General features: G+C 46.9%; 1 protein-coding gene and 1 pseudogene across 1 annotated transcript; one reads left to right on the top strand and one right to left on the bottom strand.

Moving 5' to 3' along the window:
* The first annotated feature begins 5,093 nt into the window (after positions 1–5,093).
* LOC132344635 (testis-specific Y-encoded protein 1-like) lies at positions 5,094–8,658 on the top strand. The gene is made up of 6 exons (XM_059884290.1): positions 5,094–5,280; positions 5,332–5,768; positions 7,853–7,930; positions 8,119–8,224; positions 8,319–8,464; positions 8,581–8,658. Exons 1-6 carry the CDS (start codon positions 5,157–5,159, stop codon positions 8,656–8,658), a joined length of 969 nt encoding a protein of 322 aa, XP_059740273.1. The 5' UTR covers positions 5,094–5,156.
* A 9,490-nt stretch (positions 8,659–18,148) lies between these two features.
* Positions 18,149–19,591, bottom strand: LOC132344634 (zinc finger protein 280B-like; annotated as a pseudogene).
* Between the last annotated feature and the right edge of the window lie 359 nt (positions 19,592–19,950).

Genomic DNA, 19,950 nt, shown 5'->3' with positions numbered 1-19,950 from the left:
TGTGCTGTTCTCAGCCCTGTGCCCTGGTGGCAGTTCAACCGGTTTGTCTGTGTGTGTGTGTGTGTGTGTGTGTGTTTGTGTGTGTGCGTGTGTGTGCCATTCTCAGCCCTGTGCCATGGCGACTGTGCAACCTGTTTGTTTGTGTGTGTGTGTGCGCGTGCGTATGTGTGTGTGCCATTCTCAGTTCTGTGTCCTGGTGACTGTGCAAACCGTTTGTGTGTGTGTGTGTGAGTGTGTGTGTGTGCCATTCTCAGGCCTGTGCTTGGTGACTGTGCAACCAGTATGTGTCTGTGTGTGTGTGCTCTTCTCAGCCCTGTGCCCTGGCGACAGTGCAAACGGTTTGTGTGTGTGTTTATGTGTGTGTGCTCTTCTCAGCCCTGTGCACTGGTGACTGTGCAACTGGTTTGTGTGTGTGTGTGTATGTTTGGGGGTGCTGATCTCATCCCTGTGCTCTGGCTACTGAGAAACCGGTTTGTGTGTGTGTGTGTGTGTGTGCTGTACATAGCCCTGTGCCCTGGCAATTGTGCAACCAGTTTGTGTGTGTGTGTGTGCTGTACACTGCGCTGTGCCTGGCAATTGTGCAGTTTGTGTGTGTGTGTGTGTGTGTGTGTGTGTGTTTGTGCTGTTCTCAGCCGTGTGCCCTGGCGACAGTGCAACCAGTTTGTGTGTGTGTTTATGTGCCTGTGCTCTTCTCAGGCCTGTGCGCTGGTGACTGTGCAACCGGTTTGTGTGTGTGTGTGTATGTGTGGGAGTGCTGATCTCATCCCAGTGCTCTGGCGTGTGTGTGTGTGTGTGTGTGTGTGTGTGCTCTACATAGCCCTGTGCCCTGGCAAATTCCAAGCAGTTTGTGTGTGTGTGTGTGTGTGTGTGTGTGTGTGTGTGTGTGTGTGCTTTTCTCAGGCTTGTGCCCTGGTGACTGTGAAACCGGTTTGTTTGTGTGTGTGTGTGTGTGTGTGTGTGTATGTTTATGTGTTTGTGTGAGTGCTGTTCTCAGCCCTGGGCACTGCCTACTTCCTAAGCCTGGATCTGCTTCCAACTTCTCATTCTTTGTGTTTTCAGACCTGATACTCTCTCCAAGTTTCTTTATCACTACCAAGTGAAGTAACATTTGCTGCCTTCATTGCGTCTGTGAGATCTTCATTGCTTTTATCACAAACATGCTCTTAATACAAGTTTTTACAGGGGATGGGGAATGAGAGCCTAAAACTGGATTCTAAGTCAAAATGACAATACCTCGTATTTGGCAGAATTTAAATTACCAAATGTTTCACTTTCCTCATCTCAGGTTCTTCCTCAAAAGCAAAAACAGCGTCAGCAGGGGCCTTCCTGTCCTTTTTCCTTTTCACAGGCAAGGGCTGGGAGTCAAGAGAGTATCACAGAGGGGGTCACGGAGAATGACATGGGAATGATGCCTCTGGCCACGTCTTGGCTTAGCCAAGTTGAGACCAGATGGCTTGGTCTCCCTAAGCCCTCCCTGGGCCAGTCTGGTAGGGCAGTGTGCCCAGGAAAGTCTCTCAGGTTTGGAATACCCTACTCTGTTTGTGGGTGGTGAAAATCTTAGGGACTACTAGAGCACAGAATAAAAGCCTCCTTTCAGGGGACAGCACCCACCAGAGTCTAGGAACTCAGGTCTGTGGGTACAGCCAGGTCATCTAGCATGAAGGGGCAAAGGTGCAATATTCAGGGAGAAATCCAGTAAGGCCTAGATTTACACCCTACCTCAACTCAACAGCTGTCCTCCAAGGGCTCACTCAGGCTCAGACCATCTCCCAGGAGGAAACCTCCCAATACTGCCTAACCTCTATAGGGGCAAGTAGGCAGATTCACTGATGGGTGTCACTGGCAGGATCTGGGGAGCAGCTGTGCACAGAGGCCTCTTCCACATGTGAGGCAGGAGATATGAAGGATGTGGGGACCCTGATCCCGTGCCATGACTGCAGAAGCAGAGCTCTAGGACTCTCCACCATGGCCTGGGCTCTGAGGCCCACTCTGCAGGAAGGGGATTGGCTGGCAGCCCCAGGCTGACTCTTTTCTCCCTCTGCCCTGAACTCCCCTGGATTCATGATCTTGACATCTCCTCTTTGCACATCTTCCTCCTCTCAGGGTCCTGGCCCCAGTCGGTCCAGACACAGACACTCAAGAGTCTACAGCTCTGGGACAGAGGGTACATATATTTTGCTCTGGAGACAGCAGTGATACTAATGGTTACAGTCAGGTGTGCTGGGATCAGCAGCACCCAAGGGCTACCCAGCACCCACAATGCATAACGTCGTCCTTGCCCTTTGGGTCCCTCTCCATTCTCCACTCGTTGTCTGGCCACGTGGCCTCCCTGGCCTCCTCCAGCTGCAGGTAGAGAACTCACTCTGTTGCCTGAGTGCTTTGTTTCCAGGAGCCCCTCACTCCCAGGGGTCCCGCACTTAGGAAAAGAAAAGCATCCCTGGGCTCACCGCTGGACTATTGGTGGGGACAGCTTTTGGGTGAGGGTAGAGCAGGGTGGGGGTAGGGTGTGGGTAGGGTTGGATTGGAGTGGGGTGGGCGTGTGGGAGGGGTGGGGGTGTGGTGGGGGTGTTGGGGTGTGATGGACATGGGTTGGGAGTGGGGTGGGTTGGGGTAAGTTTGTGGGGTGATGGTGTTGTAAGGGTAGGGGTGTGGGGTGGGTGTGGGGTAGGGGAAGTTGGAAGAGGCCCTTGTGGCTGGGTGTCCTAGGGGCGCCTGGGGGCACAGGTAGACAGTTGCACACATAAAGCTACACAGATAGAAAGAACAGGGGGCCTCACTCAGAATGTTTTGGGCTCTAAGGGGTGGTAGGCAAGCAACAGGGGCACAACATTGGCAAAGAATGACCTAGATAGGTGCATACTGAGAAAGCGGTTCCACAAGTTAGCTGAGCCCAGAGGCCCTTGTTTTCTGGTCCCCTGAAGGAATGCAAAGGCAATGGATCAGGCCAATGTGACTGGTACTGTGAAGCTGTCCAAGGTGATGGGAGAATGTAGAATGCAGGCGCATGTCACTCAGCTCTCCAGGGCAAGCACTTCCAACCCTGACCGATGCTCTGCAGGTCAGCCCCCTTTATGAGCAAATGCCAAGATTTTGTAACCTTTGAGGATAAGTCACAAAGTTAGAAGTGCAACCTGACATGATCGATGAGCAAGTGAAAGAAAACAACCAGGACAAAGAAAGTTGGGTGCTTATCAGAATTCATGTGCCTGGAGAATAAGCATGTACTTCTGCATATGTGCAAGTTTCCTCTCAGGCATGTAAGTGTGTAAATGTGCATGTGTGTGCACATGTGAGTGCAGAAGAGCCTTCCAGTATGTTTGTGAGTATTAGCTGTCAGAACTGACCTAGACAGGTGATGGAAGTTGGATAGCGAAAACATGAAAGTCTCAGGGAAAGACACATAGACTGTGGCCAGCAGGAGCACAGAAGCCAGGGTACCAACCCCGTTTCCTCACTGAGCAACCAACTTCTAAGTGAAATCATAGTGGTGCACCCAGGATGCCTGGCAGAAAGGAGAGGCAGAAGGAAAATGCCTGGGGAAGACCAGTGAGAGTGCAGAGGAATCGAGACACAGAACAGGCTGCAATCCCAGAACACAGAAGCCATGGTGAACGATCCACAGCCCCTGGGACACCCAGCTACAAGTGTCTTTCCATCCTTCTCTAGTGTCAGGCGTTCTTTCCCTAAACTTGCCATGAGCATGAGCACCCCTTGCCTCTTTTATGAAGTTTCAGAGATGGATCATCACTGCAGCATAAGCACCTGCTACCTGCAGAGTCTTCCAGTTTGAAACATCACTCTTTGTACTCTTTTTAGAATGCATCTATATCAGGTATCAGGACTATAGGATGGATGGCTTACCTTGATCCTCTTGCTGCTCCCGGCAGCACAGGCTTGGGCAACTGGGCAGGCTGGTACGTGTTCTCACATGGAGAACAGAACCACTTTGAAAGGGCCTCAATAGGCTAAATGGGCAGACATGCATTTCTCCTGCACCAATGAGCCATGGAACTTAACAGTGAGTTGTCCTTAGCATCTCAGTGGCAGGAGTTCAAACAAGTTTCAGTAAGTTTCCTCATGCCAGTAGAGCATGCCCCGTTTCTCTCTCTGTGCAAAGTGAGGCCAAGCCTTTACAGGTCTGTGCAGTGTTCACGTCTGTCCAGCGAGGGAGGGAGGGTAACCCGTCCCCTTCTGCGGTTCAGCAGTGACTGCCCACTGTTGGCTTTCAAGTTTGAGAAAGCACTCTCCAAATGTGTGGACTAAAAACTCTGATCTCCTATTGGTGCAACTCACTCAGAAGTAGAAGAGCTTGCCTTTACTTCAAGGATAAGCGTCTCTCTTGAGCACTACTGTCCAGAGAGTGGCAAACCACAACACCACCACATAGAGAGATGGAGACACACAGACACCAGCGCCTGGTACACACACAGAAGGATTGCCCAAAACAGTGATATGCCAGAAACATAGATAAAGAGACACAGAGTGAGCTTTGTACCCTAAGGGTCTGGTGTCCCTGAACAGTGGAGATCAATTGTAGCAAACGGTAGGGTTTTTCCCTACTCCCATAGCATCCGGACAGCAACAGGCTCTGTCCCATGGAGAAAAGTACCCAGCCACGTGGACCCCCTGGATATCCTTTGGATACTGAGGGAGAGCTCCCAGTTATTGCCTGTCCCGGAGGACACAGGAGTGTGCTGTTCTGATTGTGGAGCAGGAACCCGTGGTTGGTTGTCTGCCACCCATTTCCAGATCCAGGTCAATGACAGTGCCTGAGGTAGCAACAGAGGCAAAACATGCTACCTCCCTGGAGCAGAATGTGGCCACGTGGGGTCACTGGAGCCCAGGAAGCACGGAAGAGGTCTAGGGGCGTGTCCATAAGTGTGCCACCCACTACCCTCTCAGTCGTTGGTCTAGATTTGGGCCAGTAGCCTGTGAGTGGCTTACAGCCTAGGGCCCCTCCTGTTTGGCTTATCACCCAGGGCCGGTTCACCATGTCCTGGGCTGTCTGCCACCCATTTCTTCAGCTCCAGACCACCCTACACACACCAGCCCCTGCTCCCCAACCATCACCCTCACTCCCCGCCCCCAAAGAGCTAGTGGGCCCCACAGGTTTACTGCAGCCTCTGCCACCATTGCGCACCACTTGCTGTGCTATTATGTCTCGTCCCTTCACATCTGCACCAGCTGGGGATCAGGGCCAGGCCCAAGAGGAGAGAGTGAGGCAGTCAGAGGAAGGAGGGAGCATCCTGGGACCCCAGACCTTTTTAATTGTGAGCCCAGGTGCTCAGTGGGCAGGGGCCCCACAGCCTGTCTTTGTGATGCTGTGCATAGCCTGGACCTTCCAGCCACCAATTGTTACGCCAGGCAAAGAGGCAACCCTCTTCAGGGTGGAGGCAGTGGAGGACAGCAAGGCCCTGGTAGATGAAGACGTGGTGGGGATCGAGTGGGAGTTTCAACTATTGGCGGAAGACAGCACCAAGGAGGTAGAGGTTGTGACAGATGACGAGCGGCAACAGGGGTTCTCCCAGGAGCTGGAGGAAAAAACGGTGGAGGAGCAGGGCTGGGAGAGGCCCGGAGGCCCGAGTGAGCTTCCAGCGCTAGATGAGCTGCAGGCGCTGGCCGCCCTTCGGGTGGAACTGAGCTCTGAACATGAGAAAAACCACAGGGCCTACATTCGATTCATGCACAGGAGCCATCAAAGGAGGAAGAGTCACTTGGCTTGGAGGAGTGCCATCATCCAGGGCATCCCTGGCTTCTGGGCCAAAGCTGTATCCTTTTTGCTGCTTCTTGGCGTCCGCTGCTCAGGAGGAGGAGGAGAAAGAGCAGGAGGAGTGTTAGGGGCGAGGGCACTGGAGGCCCCTGAAGGAAGTGTGGTCCTGGGCAATTGGCAGGCTCTAAAGGGACACCCCAGTAGAATCTGGGCAGGGCCACACCTGTGTTGGAGCCATGACTTTGAGTCTCTCCTTCTGGCCTGCATCTGAGAAGGAGCAGCACCTGAGGCCTCTAAGTCAGGAATGACCAGAGACAGTTCACCAGATGAGCCTTGGCAGACAGTTCTCATTGTAAATGTAGAGGTTCCCAGGAAATAGCTGAGACATGGGAGTCTCATTCTCTCTCTCTCTCTCTCTCTCTCTCTCTCTCTCTCTCTCTCACACACACACACACACACACACACACATACACCCACACACACCAACCCCTTTGCTTTCAGACATGGTTTGTTACAATGACTACAAGTCTGAAAATGTAAGCAGTGACATGCCACTACCCAGCATACACAGGTCTGGAGGAGAACAGTAGCGGTCAGAAACAGCCCCTGCTTAGAGAATGCAGATCACCTCAGATGCAGAACACCACAAAAAACCCACAACTGCCAGGAGCCAGCATGGGAGACCCCACCCATGACAAGGTCATGTGGGAGAGGTCTGACAGGCAAGGCGAGTCAGGACTCGAGGGCCCCCCTGGACCTGCTTGAGCATCTACCCCCAAACCAGAATCTGTCTGTTTTACAACTTTCACAAACTCCTCTGATATTAACGAGGATACCCACGAGGGGGGATATCCACGACCACCTTTCTCTGAAGGAAATCAACTTAGAGCTCTAGTTAATAACTCTCCTGGGTACAGTGGGTGTGTTCCAATTCAAATCCCTTGGATAGCTTTCTAACTTGCCTGATAGGTTTTCCCAGACTCTTAACAGCTACACATGTGATTATTCACAGCCTCCCAACCACAAGAGGTATGGGAGGCTTAAGATAGTCCAACAATGCAGAGCTTCTCGGGGAGTTAAAATCATTAGAATAGAACTAGTAGAGGATTTATTTGTTGAGCTAACCCTTGCTGCCAAGTTTCCATACCCCTTACCCACTATGTCCCTGGGAGTATATCGATTAATATAGTTGGTATATAGAAATATAAGTAGTAGCTTTGATGTTAACAACCTTAGACCCTTGAGTTAATAAATTCTTTCCTTGTTATCCCCCACTGCTCCTGTTGCCCTATAGGAATGCAATTCTATCTAGTCCTTTCAGGGAGTGGCGCCAAACTTTAGAAAAATAAACCTTTGGAGAAAATAAGTTTTTCTGGTTGCATAACCTTTATCACAAGAACAATGTTAGCAGACCTCCTGGCCAGAACATGATATAAATCACCTAAAGCCTTAGTGTATAATAAGTTTGCAGAAAGAAAGCCTGGTTTCGATAAGGATCAAGGACTGCTGACCTCACATGACTCTGCACCCTCTATTATCTTTTATGTACAACTTAGGGTATAAAAGCTCCTTTTGAAAATAAAGCTACAGGCCTTGCTCATCAGGCTTGTTCTCCCTGTGTCATTCTTGTTTCCTTTTCTCTCCTTTTCTCTCTCTGTTCTTCCTTCAGGATGACGAATTGGAGCGTGGGTGTCCTCTGAGTCCACTTACCTGCCCGGGCTTCTAAGACTCAATCGGGAGGACACCTAGCGTTTTCAGGGAAAGGATGCTCTGCGTCTTCACCCCACTGAGAGGGCGCCTGTGGCCTCCGTGGACAGTGCAATATGGTGTCACGGGCTTTATTTATTTATTATTATTTATTTCTGTGTAAACCAGATAGATCAAGCCTCTTTCTCTCCCCTCTGCTGTCCTTTCACCGACGCCATTCTCCAGAGGGAATCCCTGGATCCAACTGGGGCTGGACCCCGGTACAGAGCCATGAGTGTGCCTGATGGTATGGAAGGGCCTGAGGACAACAGTGGTAGCCCGGCAAGCAGAAGTTCCCGGCATCCTTGCAGATGCCTGTTCTGGTGTCCTTCTTCCACCCGAGATTACGGCTGATGCTCCTGGCTCTTCTTGGCTCGGCATGTGGCCTGAAAGCAGATTATGAACCACCCTCAAGTTTGCATCATGATCAGCAACCAAGATAAAGACTTTCTCAGCTACATGATTGACTTGAAGGTCAGTGAGGGAGACTGAGGATGGCTGGGTATGGGACTTGGCAGAGAGTAGGAGGATCACGTTATCCATGTTCCTGCACTGTGAGTCTTTGGAGAGGCGTCGTGGAAGCTGTTAATGTCTGCCTGGGAGGCAAGTTGAGGCCCGTATAAGCTTGCACCTTTCCCTCCTCCCTATTCTGGCTGGTGCAGGTGCAGAGATATCCACGGTTCCGCTGCAAGCTGATCTTTTCCTTTTGGGAGAACCCCTACTTCTTGAACACGGTGATCATTAAAAAGTATTACCTTGACATCACTGGTAAAACGTGCCTCCCTGGGTGATGAGTGTGGGTGTGCAGGGTTGTGGATAACCCATCTTCAGGATCCACCCCAGTTTCCCTGTCTTTTTGCAGGTCATAGGGCATGTTGTTCCACTCCAGTCCACTGGATCTGGGGCTTTGAACGGGGAGCACTCAGCCACAAGTTGCACACCAGGAGCCTTAAGTTTCTCAACTGGTTGTCAGGCTACAACTGCTCAGAATTGAACAGGATTGCTGAGGTGGGGATACTTTGGGCCTGCACACAATTGGTGATTGATGTTGGAGTTCTTGGCTGCTCATGGGATGGTTCAGGGCCTGGTCAGTCCCGGGCTGACCTTGCTTGTGTTGCCAGCAGATCATCAATGAAGACGTATGGAATGATCCCCTGAAGTACTACTCCAGGGAGGAAGGTTCCTCCATGAGAGGTAACTGACAGAAACACATATGGTGAGGGGGTCTGGAGGTGGGCTGAGAAGAGATAGTCGTGTAGTAGCCATGACACTGTCCTTTCCCAAACGGGGTTGCTCAGGCTCGTGGAAGCTGGCTGTGGAGCCTGAATTTGAGCCATGCATGTAGAAGGTGGCCTCCTGAGACTTGAGGCTTGAGGACTCATTGTGTCCGTGAGTGCAGCAAGCCTCCCTCACGTCAGCTGTTGTTGCAGTGCAAGAGTCCTAGATGATAGTACCAGAGGCAGGGTGAGTTAAGTTTCTTTGTCAGAATCATTCTTCCATGGGTCCTGCCATCCCCGGGATTCCTGCTGCTGACTGAGGTGAGATTGCCTGGGCCCTTCACTCCTGCCCCTTACCCTGGGAAGGCCTATCATTGAAAGGGTGTCCTCTCTAGGGTCCCAGTGCACCTGTGTGCTGACTTTGGGATCTTGTGTGAATTTCCACATCCACCACTTGGTATCTCATCACCACCTGACATGCTGCACTGGAAGCAGCTTCAGGGTGCCTTGGGAAAATACGGAAGAGATCGTGGGGGAGGTGGACAGGGAGACCAAAGGGCAGGGCATGGTGCCTACTGACGCCATCTCCAACATTGTTAGACATGAGCGTCTTCACCTCCTGAAATATCTGTGTTCCCCGTTTGCGTTTGTGTCCCCATGCCGAGCATGTGTGTGTATGCATGCATGTGCCTGTGTTGTCTGTGTTTATTTGGATGTGTGTGAATGTTTCCAGCCCAGGGCAGATGCAGAGATGAAGGTGACAGGAGAGGAGGTTTCAAGGAACCAGAAGAGGAGGCAGGAGGCATCCCCAGTCTCAAGGTGGTTGGTTGCCGTATTTTCACAGTGACCCTGTCCTGGATGGTAATGAGGAAAGGACGGCCAGTGATAACTCTGGACCATGGCTCCAGAAATCTTGAATTAGACCAAATACAAAACACATTCACCATTTCCACCATGTTAATGTGTGTTTGGACCGGGAAGAGGGGGTGCATGGTCTGAGGATTCACCCAGGGCAAATCAGGTAGGGTGGGGCTTTGAAACCACTGCCTGTGAAGCCTTCGGTCTGTGGGGACTTGGGCTGGGCTGTGGAAATGGTGGATGTGGTTACAGCATGACCCGGGATGGTGAGGAGGCTAAGGTCCTGCAGAGATGGGCAGCGATTCAAAGGAGAAAGAGGCACAGATTGCCTGCTGCACTGGAGACTTGTTCCACAAACGTGAGAAGGAGACATGAGAAGAACACAAACGTGTTCAAGGAGAAGGGAAGGTCCTTGAACAGTGCAGCACATCAACCAGCAAGCTCCCTCCCCGAAGGTGGTACACACTGGCACGTGGCAACACAAAACGCAAGATGTGCTAAAGTAAGCTGTATGTGCAAAACCACAGGAATCCTAGGAGAGACAGGGTATGAGCGTGGCATCCCTCCAGGCACTTCCAGCCTCCCTGGCAATGCAGAAAGGTGAGGAAAGCGCAGGAGTGGGTGTACATGTGTGCCTCTCTGCCAGGGTGTGCCTGCGAGGGAGGGAACAGGGAGGAAGCAAGAATGGTGGGCTAATTGGATGTCCCAAGGCACCTCAGGAGAGTGGGAGACACAGAAGCCCCTGGGAGCAGTTTGAGCCTGCTGGTTTTCAGGGACTAGGGTCTAGGCAATTAGCAGTCCTGCCAAAGATACTCCATGGCTTATGCTGAAAGTCCTAATGTGTATTCCTTCTTTCCTCTGGGGTCTTGCCTCTGGCTTTGGGGGCCTGAGGGGCAAAGGTGTGCATCTGCCCCTGAGGGAGGAGGTTTCTGACAGTATCGCTGAAGCAGAATTTCTGATTTTGTCTGCACCAGGTGACACTCAGAAGGACCTTGCCTTCCAGGTGACCGGTTTGGATGCCCCTGGGCCCAACCGGGTCTGGCTTCCTTGGCACATGGGCTGTGTAGGCAAGCAGGGATGCCTGACTGTAGGGAGTCCTACCTGGGTCTAACAAGAGCAACTGAAAGAGAGTCTTGGCATTTAGCAAATCAGTGAGGCCTTGGTGGTTCAAACCCTCTTGGTGCATTTCAAATAGAAAAGCTGCTTTCTGCCCAAGGGAGGCATGAGCTGTGGGCCCAGAGCGGGCAGGTTTCCCAGGGCATCATCTGATCAGGGACTCTGTGTATCTGTGTAGTGTTAAACAGAGGGGATGACGTGTAGGGATGCCACTTTACCTGTACAACCTCAGGACTTGTATCAGAAGAGAGCCTGTATCTGTGTGCACCTTCTTCAGAACACTGGATCAGAACCAGGCCTATCACAGTCACAGTATCTTTGGCCTTTCCAGCTACATGGAGATAGCACTTGGGGACACAGGTAGACAGTTGCACACATAAAGCTACACAGATAGAAAGAACAGGGGGCCTCACTCAGAATGTTGTGGGCCCTAAGGGGTGGTAGGCAAGCAACAGGGACACAAGATTGACAAGGAATGACCTAGATAGGTGCACACTGAAAAGCAGTTCTCCAACTCAGAAGAGCTCAGAGGTCCTTGTTTTCTGGTCCCCTGGCATGCACAGGCAGTGGATCAGGCCAACGTGACTGGTACCATGAAGCTGTCCAAGGTGATGGGAGAATGCAGAACACAGGTTCATGTCACTCAGGTGTCCAGGGCGAGCCCTTCCAACCCTGCCCGATTCTCTGCAGGTCGGTACCTGTCATGAGCAAATGCCAAGATTTTGTAACTTTTGAGGATAAGCCACAGAGTTAGAAGTGCAACCTGACATGATCGATGAGCAAGTGAAAGAAAACAACCAGGACAAAAAAAGTCGGGTGCTTACCAAAGTTCATTTTCCCAGAGCAGAAAGCCTATACTTCTGCATATGTGCAACTTTCCTCTCAGGGATGTTACTGTGTACACACGCACGTGTGTACACATGTGTGCCCAGAAGTGCCTACCAGTACACTTGTGAGTATGAGCTGTGGGAACTTACCTAGCCAGGTGATGGAAGTTGGATAGTGAAAACAGGAAGGTCTTAGGGAAAGGTACATGGACTCTGGCCAGCAGAAGCCCTGAAGCCAGGGAATCGATCCCTGTAATCTCACTGAGTGAACAAGTTCTAAATGGAAGCACAGTGGTGCACCCAGGATGCCTGGCAGAAAGGAGAGGCAGGAGGGAAGAGCCTGGGGAGTGTGCAGAGGAAAGTCCACTATACCTGCAATTTATGAAAAGTCAAAAATGTACCTAATGAGCTGGAAGGAGAAACTACCTAATTAATGGAATTATTTAGCTGAGGAGATTTCCAGCCAAACAGCCAAAAGTACTGCCTGGTTTCCTCTTGCTGCCTATAGTAAAATATGAAGGGAAATTAAAAAAAAAAAAAAACTTTAAGAAAAAGACTATTAAAAAATGAGACAGAATTTGCTGATTTGGAAATTTTTCAGTCTTTTAAGATGACCGAAGATGCTAAAATTAATGGCTATCAAGCAAAGATCATATCCAGGGCATTAGAGTAAGGTGGTCCAAATATAACATTGTACATCATCTATATGTCAGTTCTTAATATATTTTTTTAATTAACTTGCTCTAAAGATTTGTGTGATGGTAAAATTCTCTGTTAAGCCTCAGAAAGGTGGAAGGGGATGTTAATGGCATTATTTAGTCAGGCCAATGCCCTCCAAAGAGTTTAGACGTGTAACTCAGAGATCACTTCAGTCACACAATACGACTTCTACTAAGTTTCAGAGTGTTATCCCTCAGCCATCTCAGCAGAAAACCAAGGCAAAATAGGCCTATGAAGACATGTGTGATTGTGGTTTTAGAGTGGGGTGCTTTCGAAGAACACCAGTAAGATTATCAGGAGGCACACCAAGTTTTTATGATAACATATTTAAGTTTAGCTTAGATTGAAAGGACCAACAACAATACAAAATAAGAGAACTCTGGACTTCTACCTTCGACAAGCAGGAAGCAGACTAGGGAGACTGTTTCACTGTATCAACCTTTCATGCAATGGAATCATGTTAGAGGGCAGAATTAAAAAGTCAGAGACCGAAGCTTAGAAGTTTCCAGGCCTTGAATCCTAATCCAAGGACTGCCAACAAGAACCCGTGGGATTTCAGAATTGCTACTATTGACTCCCATCTCCCCTCCTCTTTCTGGAACAGGAGTGTCTATGAAGGTTATCTATGCCTGACCCACCACTGTATGTTGGCTGTTAAAGTGAGCAGATTGACTCATGCCTTTTGTTCACAGATCCTCAGGTCTAGAGGAACTATACTTGTATAATTTGAACTGTTGTATTGGAGAAGACTCGAGAGTCTCTTGGACTGCAAGGAGATCAAACCAGTCAATCCTAAAGTAAATCAGTCCTGCATATTCATTGGAAGGACTGATCCTGAATCTGCAGCTCCAATACTTTGGCTACCTGATGCAAAGAACTGACTCATTGGAAAATACTCTGATGAGGGAAAGCTTGAAGGCAGGAGGACGAGGGGACGTGAGAGGATGAGATGGTTGGATGTCATAAACAACTCAATGGATCTTGAGTTTGAGTAATCCCCCAGAGTTGATGATGGGCAGGGAAGACTGTCCTGCTGCAGCCCATGGGGTCGCAAAGAGTAGGACACAAGTGAGCGACTGAATACTTGAGATATTGCACAACTGGACCCTGATCCATATCTGGACCTGACTTAAATGACAAGGTCCTGAACTTCAAGTTAATGCTATAATGGATAAAATCTTTGAAAGCATTGGCAGGAAAATGCATTTGGGACATACAAGTATGTAAACAATTTGTGGCCATGTGTGTACCACGTGATTTTAAATTATGTCCACACATCCTTACCATCAAGGGTGGATCTTATACTCCACTTCACATGTGGGCTGGACTTAGTGGCTCATTTTTAACGTTAGAATATTGTAGAAATGAAAATGAAGTGTCTGAGACTAGGTCATAAAAGGCACTGCATCCTCCTTGCTCATCCTCTTGGGTCACTCACTCTAGAAGCCTTCTTATCTTGAGAACACTCAGGTAGCCCAGCAGAGAGGTCCATGTGAAAGAACTTAGGCTTTCTCCTAACAGACAGCAAGGAAACTGGTTTCAACAGCTATGTGAGTAATCCATCTTGGAAGGAAATCCACCAGCCCATGTCAAGGCTTCAGAGGAGGGCAATCTCATGAAACCCGGAGCCAGAACATTCAGCTGAATTACTCCTGGACTCCCAACTTTCAGCAGCGGTATGAGATAATATTGTTTTAAGCTATTAGTTTGGGGTAATTTGTTATGCAGCAGTAGTTCACTAATGCACTGCCAACTTTGGGCAATGTCTTTATCCAGGGGTGCCTGTCAATTTAGTTCAATCTAAGCCAGAACCTGCTATGTGAGCTTAGTAAAAATACCCCACCCTTGATCTGACCACCCTCAGTATCAGATCAAATTTCTTGTCACTCACCTCAATATCTTATCAGCCTTGCCTAGCCTCAGCAATGATCCTCTCAGTTTAACCAGAATCCACCCTCACCCATCAGTTCAATTCAGTTCAGTAGCTCAGTCGTGTTCAACTCTTTGCATCCCCATGAATCGCAGCATGCCAGGTCTCCCTGTCCATCACGAACTCCCAGAGTTCACTCAGAGTTCACTGAGACTCACTCCATCGAGTCAGTGATGCCATCCAGCCACCTCATCCTCTGCCGCCCTGTTCTCCTCCTGCCCACAATCCCTCCCAGCATCAGTCTTTTCCAATGAGTCAACTCTTCGCATGAAATGGCCAAAGTACTAGAGTTTCAGCTTTAGCATCGTTACTTCCAAAGTAATCCCAGGGCTGATCTCCCTCAGAATCCTTACGGTCCTCTTAATAAGTTTCCATCCACTGACACCCACCCTGTTATTGTTGTTGTTCATTGCTTTTCAGTCCCCCAGTCTCTTTGCAACACCATGGACCCGCCCTGTTGCTTAGCTATAAATCCCAGCTGTGTTCCTGCTGTAGTCAGACTCGAGCTCAATCTCTCTACCCCATTATAAGACCCTGCTGTAGTAGTCTTACCTTGAATAAAGTTTTTCTTACCACCTTTGCTGCTGCTAAGTCACTTCAGTCATCTCGACTCTGTGCGACCCCATAGACAGCAACCCACCAGGCTCACCCACCCTGGGATTCTCCAGGCAAGAACACTGGAGTGGGTTGCCATTTCCTTCTCCAATGCATGAAAGGGAAGAGGAAGTTAATTCCAATACTAGAAATGAGAATGGAATGAGATTCTGAGAGGATAATATTCAACCCTGAGTGGAATGACTTTTGTTTCAGGAAGAGTCCAGTCAAGCAAAAACCTGGGGAAAGAAAGGGAGGAAGAAAGGAAAGAAAGAGGAAGAGAGAAGGGGAAGAAAGGAAGAAAGGAGAAAGAAAGAAAAGTAAATGTCTCAACAGATGTTGTAAACTATCCAATAAAACAATTTTCTTTAAATTTTAAAAATAGAAATAGAAATTTGTAGCCATATACTCATTGCATTTGATGGTACTAAGAACAAGAAAACCCATTTACATATCATGCTTAGAAGTCCTGGCCAACACAATAAGATTAGTTTAAAAAAAAAAAAAACTAAAAATATACCATGTTATTTGTAAAAAGAAAAACAGAAGAAATAATTAAAAAAAACGTTTTATTTCTATAAATACTAATTTTACTTACAAGTCTTTGGCAACATGAATTAAATATTAAATTTTATCTGAGAGAGCAAGCAAAATAGAATCCTCCTGTCCCCTTCTCCTCCTGCCCCCAATCCCTCCCAGCAGTAGTTGGCAATAAATAACAACTTATATTCTTTAGGAGCATACTTCAGAGCAAATAACAGTAACAATATTGATAACACTAAGGAAGAATAAAAACACATAACTAAACCATTTCATATTTTTACTATAGAAATAGAATAAATGAGCTACATATATAAAAGTCTGCACGTTTAATTATACACAGAAGTTTTCACCTGAGACCAGAACAACACACACTCTTTCTGCAAAAGTGGTTTAAGCTTACACTTAACAAAGTGCTTTGGCCTAAGCAAACTAACTGGAAAGTCCTAGTAAAATATTCAAAGTGCAAATCAACCAGTCAAGCATGGAGTAAATAAATACAATAGACTTTACACTCAGAAAATTACCTAAAATGCAGACAAGACTCGCTACAGCTTAGTCATCTGTAGTCCTTCCTGTTCAGTTCTGAAAGGGATGCTAAGCCCTTGGTGATTATCACTTCCCAGCATTTTGTGAAAGCTTAGAGAATTTAAATAAATTGAGGAAGGGTGAAAAAAGAGTGGGGAGAGATAAGGAGGAGAAAGGAAGGGAAAACGAGATATTTCTCCTGGCATAGGTCTACAGCCAGGATCCCAGGTTCCTTGAATTGTGCACAGATTGTTTGTTACCTGTGCCGGAAGTGGAGAAGAGATGGCATTAAAACATACCTGCTGCTGCTGCTGCTAAGTTGCTTCAGTCGTGTCCGAATCTGTGCAACCCCAGAGCCAGCAGCCCACCAGGCGTCCGCATCCCTGGGATTCTCCAAGCAAGAACACTGGAGTGGGTTGCCATTTCCTCCAGTGCATGAAAGTGAAAAGTGAAAGTGAAGTCGCTCAGTTGTGTTCAACTCTAGAGACCCCATGGACTGCAGCCAACCAGGCTCCTCCATCCATGGGATTTTCCAGGCAAAAGTACTAGAGTGGCATGCCATTGCCCTCTCCAAGACATGCGTAAGGAGACTCAACTCCAGGAACCCACAGAGGCAGTGAAGTGTACTGATGTTCAGGAACCAATACTTGGAGGGTACCCCGCAGGTCTGTCAATGGGACCTTGGAGACCATAAGTAAAAATTTTCCACAAGTATAATCACAGATTAGTTCGATAGATTAGAGCAAGGAGAATAACTCTATGACCTGATAAATACCGAATTAAACGAGACAATTCTTGCACATCAGACTGTATCAAGTAAGACCAAAATTCAGTATGAGTTTGATAAAATGGGAAATTACACACACAAAGAATTAATTGTTAACCACAATACATTTGTGTCCAAGGCAAGATAAGACACAACACTGAAATCTTCATATGTTCAACTAGGGTAAGACACAGGTAACTGGAAAAGGTAAGGAAAAGCTCTATAAAGGGTTTAATCACCCTGAACCATTTTTATCCACTACATTTACTATTCTCGGACAACTCCATTGTAGTTTAAGAGTAAGAGAACTAAATTTAGCCCAATTCATAAATCTAACAGATTCCCTGTGTTTGAGCCTTTTCAGTTAAAACTATGGGTCAAGGACAAATCAAACTAGATGTCAAGGCTTTTTTCCCTTGAGAATCTTAACTTGCTTTACTATTGTGACTTAGACAGACATGGCTACTTCACTGTGACTAAAGGCCAGCCAAATGGGAAAGGGGATGGAATGAATCAAATTACCCTTTTGATCACTCAACAGGAGATCCACGGGCACCAGGCCTCATTCTGTTAACTATCTCTGCTTCTGCAACTGTAGTCAATGATACACAGGGCTTGTTTGATGCTTACAGGAGCCCCTCACCAACCACAGGCATTTCAATGGTTGGCTTCCTTGAGATGTCCCTGGGGTAGGTAAAGACACTCTGAGACAGTGTTCCTTCTGCCTTGGCTCCATGCCTGGAGTGAATGTGTGTCTCTTCCTCAACTGGGACAAGAAGTCACAGCTCTCCACTGACTAAATCCCTTATCTGCTTCAAACTCACATCACAGATTCTCCATCAACTTCTCCACACCAGGCTTTTGGAGCCAGGTTTTCTTAGATCAGCAAAACAGAGGCACTTCGGAGAGTTCAGCAGCACATGGGACTATACCATAAGAAAGTCATTCCAATCTGGCTGTATAGTTAATACTGAGATCTTGAAGGCATGAAAACAGTTGAAAATTACGTTTCTAAAACACTCAACAGATTATATGTATAGCAGAGGTTTTGAACTTACAAACAACATGAAATACCGAAATAGGTTGTTACTTTTCCTCTCTCCCCCTCTCTCATTCTTTCTCTCACACACACGTGAGCACATACTTTTTTACATATTAAGATAATTATATGAAAAACAGGTAATATATTTTTAAAAAACATCTCAACATTCAGGTTAATTAAAACTGTTCTTCATGAATTAAAAAAAAAAAAAACATAAATTACCCATTGGTTTCACTATATTTGATACTATTGAATACTGCTATAATTTAGATTTTTTTGTTTTTAATGGGGATTTTAAATTTGACTGAAATACTTGCTTCAGACTTACTGAAAGTAGAATTAAGGGTTTTTTGTTTTTTTTTTTCCAACTCCTACTTTTAGATTGGGGTGGGGGGTGATGGTTCAGAATCAGATGTGTTCACAGTAATGGATGGTACTTCCACCAATCCTGGTTGAAGAGGTTCCAGTGATACCTGAATAACAACTTTTGTTTCAGGAGGTAACCCTTTTAGCTGCTTAGGCTTCTTAAACATTTGTTTAGCTGTTTAGGCTTCTTAAACAATGGGTCTTGTGCTCCATTTTCTCTTTGTAAGTTAAAAACTGTAGCCAACATTTGGAACACTGGTGAAAACTCTTTACCCAGTGCCCTCTATAATGACACATGTATGGTGTTGCAGTTTTAAAAATTTTGAGACAAAACGGACAAAGCAGATTCTTAGTGTTACCATGGTATGCTTTGAATTGTGCATCCACATCTGCAAAGACTGATGATCTGTAATTGCAAACCTGGCATACATAGGGCATTTCACCAGGCTTATGATTGTCTTTCATGTGCTATAAGAGAACCTGATCTGTCTCAAAGGACAACTCACAGATTTTACAGTCTGCAGAGGGCTTCTGGGAAATGTGAATACTTTCAGTGTGACACTGCAGCTGGAAGGGAGTAGGAAACTGGTGGTGGCAGTGCTGGCAGGAGGTGTGGTTTTTCCAGCTGTCACCTCTCTGCCTTTCAAGTCCCAAATGGTGCTTCATGTGATTCAGAAACTTGACGTTTTTTAGAACTTTCAAGCAGCTGAGGCATTTAAAGGCTGTGTGAGTTTTCGGTTCTGGCTGCCCATCTCCTATATGCTGTCCATAGTAGAAGTCACCAAGTAACACAATCAGATTTCCTTCTGTGGGATCAACAATCTTGTTTTGACTTGCTAAACTTGGAAAGTCAGTTTTTTTCAGCCCATTTTTCCCTAAAGGACTTACAGGCTTACAATGAGCATTGTCCTTTGGAAAAGCTGTTGGATGAGGTTCTCCATTCTGAACATGGCTTAATGAGGTATGAACACTGTCTGGTGTGCTTTGCTCAGTAGTCACTGTATGAAAAATACCAGAAAGGGATAAAGCTAAAGAATGTCCCCTATAATTCCATCACTGTGTTTAGGCCTTTTGGGATCTGTGCTATTTGTTTCAGAAGTGGAAAGTAGCTTTGATACACGAGGACTTTTATTCATATCTCCTGAAGAAACTGCTGTTTCTACTGGAGGCTGCAATGAACCTGTGAAGATAATCAAAGGAGAATATAATTCTGAAACGCTATTAGGCACTATTTGTGGTGAAATATTTTATAATCAGCTTCAGACAAAGGCTCAACAATGATAGGACTATCTGTTGATCTTGATTCAGAATCAGAACCTGGCAAGACAGTCCGTGCTGCTGATGTAGGAGTCGCATGACTAACAGGCTGTAATTTGTGAGCATTATCTTTCTTGAAGTGATCACACATTTTTCTCCTTGAACATGAACCTGGGGTAACTCTGTTCAATGTTTGAAATGACTGGTTTTGAATTTGAGGTCATCCCAAAAAAGATCACATCCGCATTTTTATTTACATGTTCTACCCCAACAAAGATCAGTTCAGCATCTTCATCATCTACTTGTTTGGTTTCTCCTACACTTTTCTGTGGTTCTGGCTCTTGTTCTTCACATAACATACATGGTGGTTCCATATTTTAAATATTTTTTTTTTTATTCTTGAAGGGCGTGGCCACCAATCCCAGTGCTTTCTTTATATAACCTGCCACCTAAGTATAAACATACTACATATTAGTTAAGTACAGAAAAATGCTGTATTTGATTATCTCCAAAACTCTAGGTAGTTATAAACACCATTATCTTACAGATGAAGACACTGAGTATCAAAGAGGCTAAATGACAGCTGAAAAACCTATAAGTCTACATGACTCTAGAATCAGAGCATTGTCCCATGTTGATTTTAATCTCTTCTATTTTAAAAAAAGAAAGAAGGAAAGAAAAGGAAAAAAAAAACACAAAACACCACTGATCATTAGGTGAAATTACATGTAAA

This window comes from Bos taurus, chromosome Y (genome assembly GCF_002263795.3).
Source record: "Bos taurus isolate L1 Dominette 01449 registration number 42190680 breed Hereford chromosome Y, ARS-UCD2.0, whole genome shotgun sequence".
NCBI lineage: Eukaryota > Metazoa > Chordata > Mammalia > Artiodactyla > Bovidae > Bos > Bos taurus.
Note: the sequence above shows the minus strand (reverse complement) of the source record. Positions and strands in the feature narration are given on the sequence as shown.